Source organism: Thalassophryne amazonica, chromosome 5, assembly GCF_902500255.1.
Source record: "Thalassophryne amazonica chromosome 5, fThaAma1.1, whole genome shotgun sequence".
Taxonomy (NCBI): Eukaryota; Metazoa; Chordata; class Actinopteri; order Batrachoidiformes; family Batrachoididae; genus Thalassophryne; species Thalassophryne amazonica.
Window position 1 is genome coordinate 113,629,400 of NC_047107.1, and position 14,221 is coordinate 113,643,620.

At 41.5% G+C, this 14,221-nt stretch overlaps 1 protein-coding gene across 2 annotated transcripts in view; it reads left to right on the plus strand.

Annotated features, from left to right (window-relative positions):
- The window catches only part of sema4c (sema domain, immunoglobulin domain (Ig), transmembrane domain (TM) and short cytoplasmic domain, (semaphorin) 4C), a 329,257-nt gene that overhangs the window by 296,793 nt on the left and 18,243 nt on the right, over positions 1 to 14,221 (plus strand). For both annotated transcript variants that reach the window (XM_034171121.1, XM_034171120.1), the window contains 3 exons: positions 6,187 to 6,362; positions 11,043 to 11,187; positions 11,847 to 12,060. In XM_034171121.1, the coding sequence (XP_034027012.1) occupies positions 6,187 to 6,362; positions 11,043 to 11,187; positions 11,847 to 12,060 (535 nt within the window). The remainder of the gene's footprint in view (positions 1 to 6,186; positions 6,363 to 11,042; positions 11,188 to 11,846; positions 12,061 to 14,221) is intronic.

The following is a 14,221-nucleotide window of genomic DNA, read 5'->3' on the forward strand; positions in this document are numbered from 1 at the left end:
TGAGCATTAGCTGAGACAATGACATGACTATGGCCTTGTTCTTACTCTGTATATGAGTGAGTGAGCACAAACCTTTAATACGATTGTTTGAGAACATTCAGTGGCAGATTTGGAAGCTAGTTTTGACAGCAAAATCCTAATTTTGTGCATGCTTGGGTTGAGATCTGCTGTCACTGTTTTCCTCAGCTCCGGTGACAGCTGTTAGTGAGCAATTGAGAATGTCAGATGACACTTACTTCTAATTTTTGACAACCACTTGTAGTAGAAGACAGCTGTGAGGGTTGTATCTGTTTTACATCTACAGTGGGGCCAAAAAGTATTTAGTCAGTTCCTGATTGTGCAAATTCTCCTACTTAGAAAGATGTATATGTTTTCAATATATGTACACTTCAATTATGAGAGACAAAATGAGAAAAAACAATCCAGAAACTCACATTATAGGATTTTTAAAGAATTTATTTGTAAATTGTGGTGGAAAATAAGTATTTGGTCACCCACAAACAAGATTTTTTGGTGGAAGAGCGAGCTGCAGCAAGCTGCGGAGTTTCTTTCTTTTTTTAAAAATTGTTTACATGTGCGCGCGTGAACGGGACAGTTGGTCCTCAAATTGGGTCCTGCAGAGGCGGAAGGACCGCTGAAAGCAGCCATCATCTAGACTCAGCTCTTGCAGCAAATAATGATAGTCTCTGTATTGGGAGCTTTTCACAACAACTCGCTCCGTGTGATCAAGGTCCGTCATGTTAACTTGACTGACAACCGGAGCCGGCGAGCGGAATGGAAGCTCCTCCTATTTGATGACGCACCGGGGCGAATTTTCGCAGCAAAAGCAGAGCGACACACCGGGCGAAGGAGGCGCATCCGTCGCCACGCGACCCCCGCAAATTTGTACCGTCTCATCGCGCCCGGTGTGAACGCGTTTTGGTTGTTTTAAATAGATGAAAATCATCATTTATTTTTGGCATTCCCGCTCCTGCCCGCTCCCGTTCATTTTTATTCCTGTCCCATCCCAATCACGGGATTGATAAAATTTTGACTCCCATCCCGCGGGATTCCCGCAGGAATCACGTGACCCACGGGAATTCCCGAAAAATGTCATCCTCTAGCTGGTACGTAAGGTTTAATTAGGTCACCTGGGTAGGAAGGTGCCAGTCCGCGAACAATTTTATAGACTAGCAGCAGAACCTTAAAATCTGATCCCACTGAGACAGGAAGCCAGTGAAGGGATGCCAAAATGGGTGTAATGTGGTCAAACTTTTGAACCAATTGGAGACCCCTAATGCTGGACTGCGGTAAACCAGAAAATAAAACATTGCAGTAGTCCAATCTAGAAGAGATAAACACATGAATCAGGGTCTCAGTATCAGCCATAGACAGGATTGGACGAATCTTCGCTATATTTCACAAGTGGAGGAAAGCAGTCCTTGTAATATTTGTAATGTGGAGGCCAAAGGACAACGTAGGATCAAAAATTACCCCAAGGTTCTTCACTTTGTCCGTGTGATGTATGTCACACGAGCCTAGGCTAAGCGTTAGCTGGTCAAATTGATGCGGATGTCTCACTGGACCATGAACCATCATTTCAGTCTTATCAGAGTTTAAAAGTAGGCGGTTTCTAGACATCCAGCTTCTCACTGACGCAAGGCAATCTTCTAAGGATTTTATGTGGATGAGATGACCAGCAGTTATTGGCATGTATAACTGATTATCATCAGCATAGCAGTGAAAGGTCATCCCAACGCGCCGCAATATGTGCCGAAGGGGTGCTATATAAAGGGAGAAAAGCTGGGGGCCTAAGACGGACCCCTGTGGAAACCCAAATTTCATTTGACTAAGGTTAGAGGTAGTGTTACTGTACAAAACACAGTGAGAACGACTGGTCAAGTATGACGTCAACCATGCAAGGGCACTTCCCAGTAATCCTAAAATGATTTTCCAGCCTGTCAAGTAGAATATGATGATCCATGGTATCAAATGCAGCACTGAGATCTAACAGCACCAGAACCGTAGTGGTGTCCGAATCCATTGTAAGCAGAAGATCATTCACCACTTTAGTGAGAGCCGTCTCTGTGGAATGATATTTTCTAAAAGCAGACTAATCTTACTGAGATTATTCTCAGTAAGATAGTCCACGAGCTGCTGTGAAACCACTTTTTCCAGAATTTTAGAGCAACATGATAGATTTGATATCGGCTGATAGTTTTTCAGTTCACTAGGGTCAAGATTAAATTTCTTAAGTAATGGTTTAATCACTGCAGATTTGAAACATTGAGGAACAGATCCAGAAGTTAAAGAAAGATTAATAATTTCCAGCACAGTCTTCCCAAGAGTGGGCCACAGGTCCTTAAACAATTTTGTTGGTATAGGATCAAATAGACAGGTTGTGCTTTTTGTTGACATTATGAGTTTCATCAGCATGCCGAGAGAGATACTATCAAATTCTGTAAATCTAGGTAATACCTCAGTAATGGCGCCCACCTCAATAGTAGGGTGTAGTGGCTGGGTTAAGGCTTGCTGGGATATGTTTAACCTAATGTTGTCTATTTTCTTCTCAAAGTAATTCAGGAAATCATGTGCTGTAAAATGAGAGCGAACTCCAGGTGGTTGTCGATGAATAAGTGTTGGCACCTTGTTGAACTTTGAGTTATGCTTATTTTTGTTGATCAAATCAGAATAGTAGATCCGCTTTGTAGCCAGTAGTGCATGCTTATAGTCTAAGATAGCATCATGCCACGCAAGGTGGAATACTTCTAATTTTGAACTATGCCATTTCTGTTCTAGACCTCTTGCCTTATGCTTGAGGTCATGCAGGTAATCATTGAACCAAAGTGACTGTGTTTTGGGGGAGTGTGTTTTTTTTTTCACAGGTGGCGCAATCATGTCGAGTGTAGTTTTGAGCACTGAGTTTAAATGTCATTTGTGGACAATTCTGAAGTGTTAATATACCACACCAGAAAGTGGCTTAGTATTGCATCAAAGCGCAGCATTGATAGGATACTTTTTTGTGGTTTTAATTGGAATCTGCATGTAATTCACACAAACTGCAGAAACTGAGCACAGGCAATATTACAGAGCCAGTAAAAATACTCCTGCAGTTATGGTAACTTTCACTGCCACTTAGATTGGTGATTTTGCTAAAATGTTGCCCAGAAAATGGTGATGTTAATAAGAAAATGTGACACATAGGTTTGTGTTTGCCAGAAATAAAAAAAGAGAGAAAGTCCTGTTTCCCCATGAGATGAAAATTGAGCTTTTTGGACATTCTGTAAATGCTGACCTATCAACACTGGCGGTGACGCGGTGGTGGCAGCTTGATGCTGTTGGACTGCTTCTCTGCTGTCGTCTGTGGAAGGATAGTTGGGTTTTTGACAAATATTCAAATTTGATTTGTGTTTACTCACTCATTTTGTTAGAACTGAATTTTTAGTTGCTATATTTCCTTATAAACCTGAATGATGTGAAAGCAGTTTGTCAAAGTGGTTTTTTATTCATAACTGTGTATTATGTGGACAAAATATTGAAAATTCAGCCCTAGAAGAGTGTGATACAGTTTGTATTATCAAGTGATTATTAATGACCTCTTTTAAATAAGTAAGGGTTACAGTGATCATTATTCATTCTTTGTTGTTGTTTTTCATCTAGTCACTAACATAAGATTTCTCAAAGACCATAACAGACATCAAAATGGAACCAAAACATGTGGTACATATGGTTTTTGTAAGATTACATGAGATTTGAACCACCTTTTGCATGGAATGATGTATTTTGTTTTAACTCAGCCAACACTGTTGTTGCCATCCAGAAGGGGTAAGTCTTGCAAGTATTTGCATGTTTTTTCATCTGTCTGTAAAGTTATCTCAAGAAGCATAAAGCATAAAACATATCCATACAAATCCAAAAGCATATGACAGCTTGGGTGTGTTTTTGTTATCTGAGAAATCATTAAGGTTATTGACACGAAACAAATAGCAATAAAGAATTCTCATGGTGCTTTTGTTATATTATACAAAAATAAAGTCTAACATTTTGTATATATTACACGTATATGTGCAAAGCACACTGGACATTTTCTGCTCAGAGAAACACGTTAGCATTTTGGTTTGGGTTAGAATAACAGTGAGCAGCTTTTTATTTATTTATATTTGCATTAGTTGTTGTGTCTTTTGTTCCGAATTTTTTTTGTGAGGACAATCTGAAAAACCACATGAAATTTTGGGTCTCTCACATTGGGGGGGTATGACCTTCACCCCACTGTAACATTTCAAAATGTATATATCATGTATTTTTTATTGAATAATAACAAAATCTACCAACAGAACATCATCCACAGATTTATATCCATTTATTTTTATAGTGACCTCCTTCCTGTGAGGTTGAAGTCAAATTTGACAAAATTATTTATGAAAAACAGGTGTTCAGTCGTAACCCCACTTCCAGTTGAGTTATGATTGCAAAGATAGAAGTAGCTCCAATACAGGTCCTGAGGCTCATTGTTACTGGGGCTTGTCCCTAAATTTGTGAGCATGAAGCAGATGAGATTCGCACTTTGAGATTTCTTTGAAATGTAAGGTGCAGTACAAATAAAATGTATTATTATTATTATTATTAGATGAGAGTCTGTGGTTTTCCCCTTGATGGGACGCCAGTGCATCATAGGTTACTTTACCACCAAAAGCTGGTTCACCTTTACAGCTGGTTGGGCTGAAGGAACGCAGATGAAGTGACCCTTACCTGGCTTTTGCTACCACACTGGGACAGCCACCGTACATTACTGTGTAGGCCAGGTTATACTGCGGCTGGGTTTTCAGTGTTTTTTAGTCTTCTTAAGTGGTACCAATTAGGTCAGTGTTGGCCACTGGGTCATGGGCTGCATCTGTGGTCATGCTTTTTCCCAGACTCCATAGCATGAAACTGATAAGAATGTCCAGCTCCACTTGGCAGGACACCAGTCCATTGCAGGTTGCTTCCCCAGCAAATGCAGGTGCCACTTTACAGCTGGGTGAACTAAGACAATGCAGATGACGTGTCTTGTCCATGGACATAGGCATGTAGCGTGACTGGGAATCAAACCTAGGTCTACGTATTGGTAGCCCAACTCCTATCGCACTAAGCTACCTGCTCTAAGAAAGCTGGTCAAGAGTTTTTGGGGCAAGAAATTCAGGCTGTCTGTGCTTTTTGTCCTGGACAGACTGTGTGCTATAAGAAGACTGTTTGTGACATCACACTATGTCATTAATACATTAAAAATGTGTACAATTTCCCTATGTGAGGCTTTAGACAGTAGTTGTTTAAGATTGTGTACAATTTGTTTGACCTGCTCATTGACACAATGGATGATTAGCGATGCCGCCGCTCGGTGGCCAGTAATGGAGGCAACCTTACAATATCAATAACCTGTGAAACAGAAGGGGGATACAGACAGATTGTTAATAGTGATCTGCAAAATTAGGTCTACAATAGCACTGTTTTATGGGACATGTCTGCACTGTAATGAACATTAAAGGGCTTTGAATGGATTTGGAAACAGATGCTCACATATGATGTGTTTTTATGGCATGAATAATTCAGAACATCCAGCGGTTTTACTTTTGCAGCAGCAACACAATATCTGTGACGCTCTGCTGTAATATGAGCATTTACATATTTTCTTTTTTTTTTTTCTTTTTTACAGCTCATACAATAAAACCAATGACAATAACAATGAGCTATGTCTGGCAGAGAGACCTGTCTTGTGCTCTTGGAAAACTGTATAAAAGGACGAGTTTGCATATGTTTGTTGTATAATTGAATAGTGTTCTTATCATCATTTTACATTCCAGCAGTTGCCATACACATCTCAGGGTCTAAATGTGTAAGAGGCTTTACTGAAATGACAATACCTCAGTTACATGAACAGTTACTATCATGCGAGTACAGAGTGTACGCAGTCTATGTACGGAGATGATAATTGGTGTCAGGATCTGAACTTGTCTCTCTGGATGCTGGAGTGCAGGAGGAGGTTAATGAAATATGCCACAGCTAATAGCTAATGCAGCTTGAGCCTCAGCTTAGCACAGCAAAAGAACAGGCAGAACCATGTCGGCTTAAATAATCACCTCACTGTACCCGGTGTGCTGAACAGTGCGGAGCTGACTGGAAAGAAGCTATATGTGTCACACCATAAAGACAGCTGAATTTCTGTGCACTCAGGGTGACGTGGGTGGTACCAGAACCCTACAGAAGAAGTGGACTACATTTCAGAAAGCTCGTCTGGAGTGTTCACTCCCTGAACGCCACGTTGCATTCAACAACCTGAGGGCTGTGTTTACACTGCCGGGGCAGGACTGGCGGGGAACCACCTTCTACGGTATCTTCCACGCCCAGTGGTAAGTGACGACAATTGTATAATGTGGTTGGAGCTCAGTGATACAGTCAAATTGAAATATCAAATCAGGTCAGGTCTGGGAGCATGCACTGGTGCTGTATGTCACCACATCCACCACATCACAAAACCACCTTGGATCCTGGTTGGCAACCACCCAGGCAGACAAGCGGTCCATTCACACCTCTCAACAATGACTATCTGCCCCAACCAGGTGAAACATGGGCATCCCCTTGTCACCATCTGCTGTGTGCTCAACACTGAGGCCCCTGTGTGCTGGATCATGCAGAGAGAAACATGCCACATGGCCAAAATGCCATAGATCAGTGGTGTCCAAAGACATTCCAGAAAGGGCCAAGACGATGCAGTACATCTTTGCAGCCACTGTCTTCAGCAGGTGATTTCAGTGATGAACTCATCCCATCTGCTCAAAGTTAATCAGTGAAATCACCTGGTTTTAGTCAGTGGCTGCAAGGAAAAGCTGCGCCCTCTTGGTCCTTTCTGGAATGTCTTGGGACACCACAAGTGATACTTCACATCTTAGTTTTCTTAAGTAACAACTCATTTGGCACAGAGTCATTGTAGTGTCACCCAAGGATCCTCCCGAGGGACCAAGTACCAAAGATACCCAATCATTGCATTGGGTCACTGGTTAGCGTGACAAGTCTCACAACCGTACAGTAAGGCAGGAAGCAAACGTTTGAGCACAGCTGTAAGCACATTATAAATCCTGTTGTTAACAACGGAGGCATTCCGCTCATGCCAACCTTACCGGTTAGCATCACATATGTGGCGTATGTGACATGGCGCAATTAAATAGTTGGAAACGGTAGACACTTTTTGTAAGTAGAGTTTTCTTTTTTCAGTAGCTGTGTTGCTGTCATCTGTTATTGAGTTAATTAGCAAATAAACAGGATCTTTTTAATACTGGGAAAGTTGGAGATTTCCTCTGAACAGACGAGAGAGTGCTTTGTGTTTTTTAGTAAGTTATCACAAAGTGAAACAGCTTTGAACTTCAAGTTCTGTTTCTTTCGTCGCAGATCTTTCTCCTAACGGAGAATCAGGCACTTTCTCTGTGTCACAGGGGAAATCTTAAAACCTTTTGGCTTTGATAATGATTACGTTCAGATAATTGAACATTATGTAAATGACAGCTATGGGTTCAAAAGCATAATATGACTGAATAAGTGAGATTTTTAACTTACTGAGATATAAGTGCTGTTTTCTGGTTGAACATTCTCATTAAAAACCCTGTACGTCCATCACATACTAACTGTACTTTTCAGGCTTAGACAGCGTTTTCCCTCACAGGAGACATTCCATTTAACCAATTAATGGGTTTGATGGGGAATGGCTTCAGTGCAGTTTGAGCTAAATTTGCAGCTGTTTGCCAAATAACAGATATTTGAAGGGCATGATAAAATTACCATATTAAGGCAGTACATTTGAAACCTTTTCCAATTCCTAAGTCAGTTTCATGCATCCCATCAGAATCAGCCACACTGTACACATCAGCCAATTTGAGTATAAAGAGAAAGATGTCTGCTGTTTCTTTTATATTCTAAATGAATTCTGAAATTATAGTTCTGCCACAAAAAAATAATGTGTTTTCGAGCAAAATTTAATTAAATAAGTTTTCATTCAAGTGAAGGACCATGGAAATCAAACATAATTGTGACAAGAAAATTTATTCAGAATCCAAAGTAATGTGTTTGGCTTGTACGTCAATAACTAATTTCAGCAACATTCTGGGTCTGAAATTGTGTTGGAAAACAAATTAGGATCCCACACCCCAAACTCAACAAAAATATAAACGCAACACTTTTGGTTTTGCTCCCATTTTGTATGAGATGAACTCAAAGATCTAAAACTTTTTCCACATACACAATATCACCATTTCTCTCAAATATTGTTCACAAACCAGTCTAAATCTATGATAGTGAGCACTTCTCCTTTGCTGAGATAATCCATCCCACCTCACAGGTGTGCCATACCAAGATGCTGATTAGACACCATGATTATTGCACAGGTGTGCCTTAGACTGCCCACAATAAAAGGCCACTCTGAAAGGTGCAGTTTTATCACACAGCACAATGCCACAGATGTCGCAAGATTTGATGGAGCGTGCAGTTGGCATGCTGACAGCAGGAATGTCAACCAGAGCTGTTGCTCGTGTATTGAATGTTCATGTCTCTATCATAAGCCATCTCCAAAGTTGTTTCAGAGAATTTGGCAGTACATCCAACCAGCCTCACAACCGCAGACCACGTGTAACCACACCAGCCCAGGACCTCCACATCCAGCATGTTCACCTCCAAGATCGTCTGAGACCAGCCACTCGGACAGCTGCTGAAACAATCGGTTTGCATAACCAAAGAATTTCTGCACAAACTGTCAGAAACCGTCTCAAGGAAGCTCATCTGCATGCTCGTCGTTCTCATCGGGGTCTTGACCTGACTCCAGTTCGTCGTCGTAACCGACTTGAGTGGGCAAATGCTCACATTCGCTGGTGTTTGGCACGTTGGAGAGGTGTTCTCTTCACAGATGATGCGAAGGAGATGTGTTGCACTGCATGAGGCAAATGGTGGTCACACCAGATACTGACTGGTACCCCCCCCCCCCCCCCCCCCCCCCCCCCCCCAATAAAACAAAACTGCACCTTTCAGAGAGGCCTGAAAGGTGCCAATTGCAGGCTCCCTCAAATCTTGCAACATCTGTGGCATTGTGCTGTGTGATAAAACTGCACCTTTCAGAGTGGCCTTTTATTGTGGGCAGTCTAAGGCACACCTGTGCACTAATCATGGTGTCTAATCAGAATCTTGATATGGCACACCTGTGAGGTGGGATGGATTATCTCAGCAAAGGAGAAGTGCTCACTATCACAGATTTCGACTGGTTTGTGAACAATATTTGAGGGAAATGGTGATATTGTGTTTGTGGAAAAAGTTTTAGATCTTTGAGTTCATCTCATACAAAATGGGAGCAAAACCAAAAGTGTTGCGTTTATATTTTGTTGAGTATATGTTTCATGGTTTGGAGCTCCAACAAAGCCAGCGATTAAGTGACATCATCTCCAATCATTGCCCCTCACTTAACAGGAGACAGATGAAGCAGAATTGAATTAATATTGACTGTATAATTTATGCAGTGTAAAGTCAGTGTGCACATGAGTAGGGGTGGTGGCCAACCGCTTAATGCACTTGGTTTCAGTGCAGAAGGTTCCCGGTTCGAATCCCACCCCTGCCACATTTCTCTATGTAATGTGGAGTTGCATCAGGAAGGGCATCCAGTGTAAAACTTGTGCCAATTCAACATACCACCTTGGATCTGCTGTGGTGACCCTGAGTGCAAACAAGGAAGCAGCTGAAGGGACTTACTAAAGTCAGTGTGCACATATTGTGGCCTTGTTGGCCTTTTGTTTACTTTTGATCTCAATATTCAGTTAATTTACATAGCGCCAAATCATGCACCAAACATAACTCGCCCTAAGGTGCTTCAAAAGGGTACACTCTAAAACACTGCAGCTGTGTTTAGTTCTGTCCACTTGCTGACTCTCTGTAACATAAAGAGCTCTTACAAGTTTTGGATGTTGAACTCAATTTTACAAGTCAAACTGTAAAGTTGAGTTCAATGAAGCTGCATGTTTTAGAGTAAGGTTGAACCTTTCATTGAAGATCCTGGGAGCTTTGGAGAATTAATGTATGTCTTGATGGCAGGAATTGAGAAGCAGAGTATCTGTGATTGTGATGGTCCTGGATAAATGGTAAATGGACTGCATTTATATCGCGCTTTCCCATCTGCATCAGACGCTCAAAGCGCTTTACAAATAATGCCTCACATTCACCCCGATGTGGGGGTGTTGCCATACAAGGTGCAATGAAGACATTGCCCAAAGTCCTTGCCAACTGGGATTTTAATCAAGGATCAAACCCAATGCCTTAACCGCTAGCCCATCACCTCCCCTAAAATTCCAGGCTTTCTGTAACTTCCTGGACTCAACCACCGAAGTGTGTCTGTAAGTGGTGAAAGTGATGAACTTGTAGAGACATTCACTTGTCTCAGAGATCGAGAGACACCTCCAGGTCACTGCACAGAGGTGTTCAGCAATGCCAGTACCTTTACAGGAGAATGAAGGTCCAAGTTTTTAGAGTCCTGTTGCTTGATGTCCTACTGTATAGTTGGGAAACTTGGACACAAACCAGTGACCTACAGCTGAGGCTGGATGTCTTTGGTATGAGGTCTCATCAGAGGATCTTCATGTACCACTGGAATGGCTTTGTGCTAAACACATATTGATGTCAGGAGACGACGGTGAGGTTGCACTGTGAGGGAACATCAGCAGTGAGATTTCTCTGGGTATGATCCAGCACTCAGGTGCCTCATTGTTGAGGACTCCAGTGGTCGGAGAACACCAGGGGGAAGTCCACGTTTGTAGATAGATGTATACTTTAATGTGGAGATGGACCAGATGTCACCCTGGGTGTTCACCATCCATGAGCCAAAGTGGTTCCGTAGTGCATGCTCCGTGACCTGATCTCATCTGACTGCACTTAATTCTGTGTATGATATATCTTGTTTTATTTTGCCCTGTTTCCTGACTCTGCATATTTAAATGTGAATTTTTCACATGATGACAGGACATCCATCGCTCACTAAATACCTCACTGGTTTTGCCTTGTTTCAGGGGCGACGTGGATGTGTCAGCTGTGTGCCAGTACCAGATAGGTGACGTGAAGAAGGTGTTTGAAGGGTCTTACAAGGAGTACAGAGAGTCATCACAGAGATGGGGGCGCTACACCGGCACCGTCCCTGTCCCGCGGCCTGGATCGGTGAGATACTCTGAAGAACGTATCTTAACTCTGAAGAACATATCTTAACTCTGAAGAACGTATCTTAACTCTGAAGAACGGGAAACCTCGTGCTGGCGTTCAGTCTAACTGCATGATGTGTTTATCAGACTGTATTTTAACACACCTTTACTCTGATTTATTCATAATATGATAGTGAAGATTGTTGTGCACCTGCATTGTTAAACATTTCTACATAACTGAAGGAGAGATGAGGGAGCAGATGAAGGAGAGAGAGGGGGGAAGAAAGGAGGGAGGGAGGGAGGGAGATGGTGTTCCAATACCAGAGCAGGCAGAAAATGTCAAAAGCTGGCAGAACACGAAAAGCAAAACACATAATGATCCAAGACGAAGGAAAGAAGGCAGAGGAAGGGGTGTGACAGAAAGAGGAGGTGAGAGCAAGAGTGAAAGGACAGAGAGGGAGGGAGAGGACTCATCCCAAAGCCAACAAGCCATGCCAACCTCTGCCAGCTGCAGCTGAGGTTACCACTCTTCCTCCTCATTCATCTTCTGATTTACCCTATTCTTTTTTTAACTGTGCTTCCCTCGTTTTCCCTTCCTGCTTTCCTCTCTTCCTTGTTGTTTCTCACTCGATTTCCCTCCTTCGCCATCCCTCTCTCCAAATGCTGTCTGTGCTGCAGTGCATAACTAACTCGGACAGGGAGAACAGCTACAACAGCTCCCTGCAGCTGCCTGACGCTACGCTCAACTTTGCCAAGAAACACCCACTGATGGAGGACAAAGCTCTAGCTCGCCCCCTGATGCTCACCAAGGGCATCAATTTCACCCGGCTGGCAGTGGATCGAGTTAATGCGCTGGACCAGCGGGCGTACAACATGCTCTTCATTGGCACAGGTAAATTCAACGTGAAAATTGAAGAATTGCAATGACAGTAAGGTAATAGTAAGGCAAAAATACAGGGCAGGGCGTGGCAGCTCAGTGGTTAGAGCGCTGGACGACTGCGCAGAAGGTTGCCAGGTGCGTGACCTCATCCTGCAGAGGATGAGCACTACTTTGACAAGAACATCCTCAAAGCTCAGGAATGAGTATGATGACACCTTGTTACCTTACTTTAATGGGGAGATCCAACTGTAGGAACAAGGAGGTGCTTGAATACTGCAGTACTTTACCACAACAAAAACCCCAGAACAGTATAATCCAGCAACACGATGCACAAAGAGCTGTCTAACAAAAAAAAAAACACCATTCTGTTGAATCAGCACCTGACACAGTCTCAACAAAAAGTGAGGTTTACGAGCTGTGATTAAATGAAGAGCTCTTGAATTAGATTACAGCGTGTGTTGTTAACTCTTGTTGGTCAGTGAGGGAACACAAAACAATTTCTGCTGTGAGTGTTTATTCAAACCATTACTGTGGACTGCACGTGTTGTTATAGTGTTAGAAAACGCCATCATCAAAAATTCTGGAAAAAAAAGAGTTGGTGATCTTGTGTGCTTTTAACACAGTAAAAATAGAAAAATAGAAAAAGTAGCATCAAAATGACTTGTGACAAACGTAAGTACTCACTGAACCAAACAGATATACGGCAAAATGACTTCCACTCAGAGTGGAGAGGTCCTTTCCAAGCGTGTGTGCCACAATGATTGGTACACTGTCGTGAACTTTAGGCAAACAAGCCATCACTTTAGACAAGTGAGAGGATGAACAGTTTTTTTGTGGTGGTACTAAAGGTTTTTGGTTAAGTTACAACCAGAGACTCACTTTGACCAGAGGATAAAATTTTGCATCAAATTAAAAAATAACCATGCAATAGGCTGTTTTATGGTTCCCATCTAGATTGTTTGAGGAAACGTTCACTTTCCTTGAGAAAATGCGACTTGAAAGAGAAACGCTACTGTTGAAATAAAACATTACCCCCCCCCCCCCAAAAAAACACCCAAAATAGAGGTTGGTTCTGTATTCTGTGGTTAAAAGTTTAGTGAGTTAAAACTAAATCCTCGTGGTACATAGATAACATTGAAAAGAACACTCAACACTATGGGGTGAAGTTCCGGAACGAAAAATTGGAAGTTTTAAATGAGATTTCTACAGAAGCGTATTGTACGACAGCGTTTTAGGGCCACATAGAATTTATTTTTTTTTTTGTAGAGATTTCAAGAATAAAGTCGTAATATTACGAGAATAAAGTCATAATATTACGAGAATAAAGTCGTAATTTTAAGACTTCGAGAATAAAGTCATAATTTTACGAGAATAAAGTCATAATATTATGAAAATAAATTTGTAATATTACAAAAATAAATTTGTAATTTTACGAGAATAAAGTCGTAATATTACAAGAATAAAGTCATAATATGATATTTCGACTTTTTTCTTGTAATATTATGACTTTTTCTCGTAAAATTACGACTTTTTCTCATAATATTACGACTTTATTCTCGTAATATTACGACTTTATTCTGGAAGTCCAAAAAAAAAAAAAATTACGAGAAAAGATCTCATAATTATTAGATCAGGACCTTGTAATTACAAGAAAAGAAGCTCTCATAATTATGAGATCTTTTCTTGTAATTACGAGATCTGCGGTCTAATTTTTTTTTTATCCAGTGAATACAATATGCTTCCATAGATTTCCTTATTTTCACCCACCAGAAAATTGTGTTGGCATTTTGAAACTGGAAACAGGAATCACTCAGCTGTCAAACACTTGTGTTCAGCCCCAGCAGGCAGTAATACTGCATGCATCTTTCTGTAGTCAACAAATTTAATTTTTTATCGAATTTGGTCAAAAACATCACAGGTTTGAGTGACTGGGGGAGCCCTGGAGATCTCAAAGGAGCCTCTCAGAAGTAAGCGTTATCGTTTGTTTATGTCTTAAAGTACAACCATCACTGCCATCTTGACCTTAGATCAGGACTAACAGGCTTCAGTCATCTCAAATGTGTGGTCTAAAATTTAAGACCTTTGCACCTAGAGTCAGACGGGTCGAACTTGTCTAGTCTGTCCCATTGTACTGCACCATTTATGTCTTCAATTAAAGTCTGTCTGTCTCCCT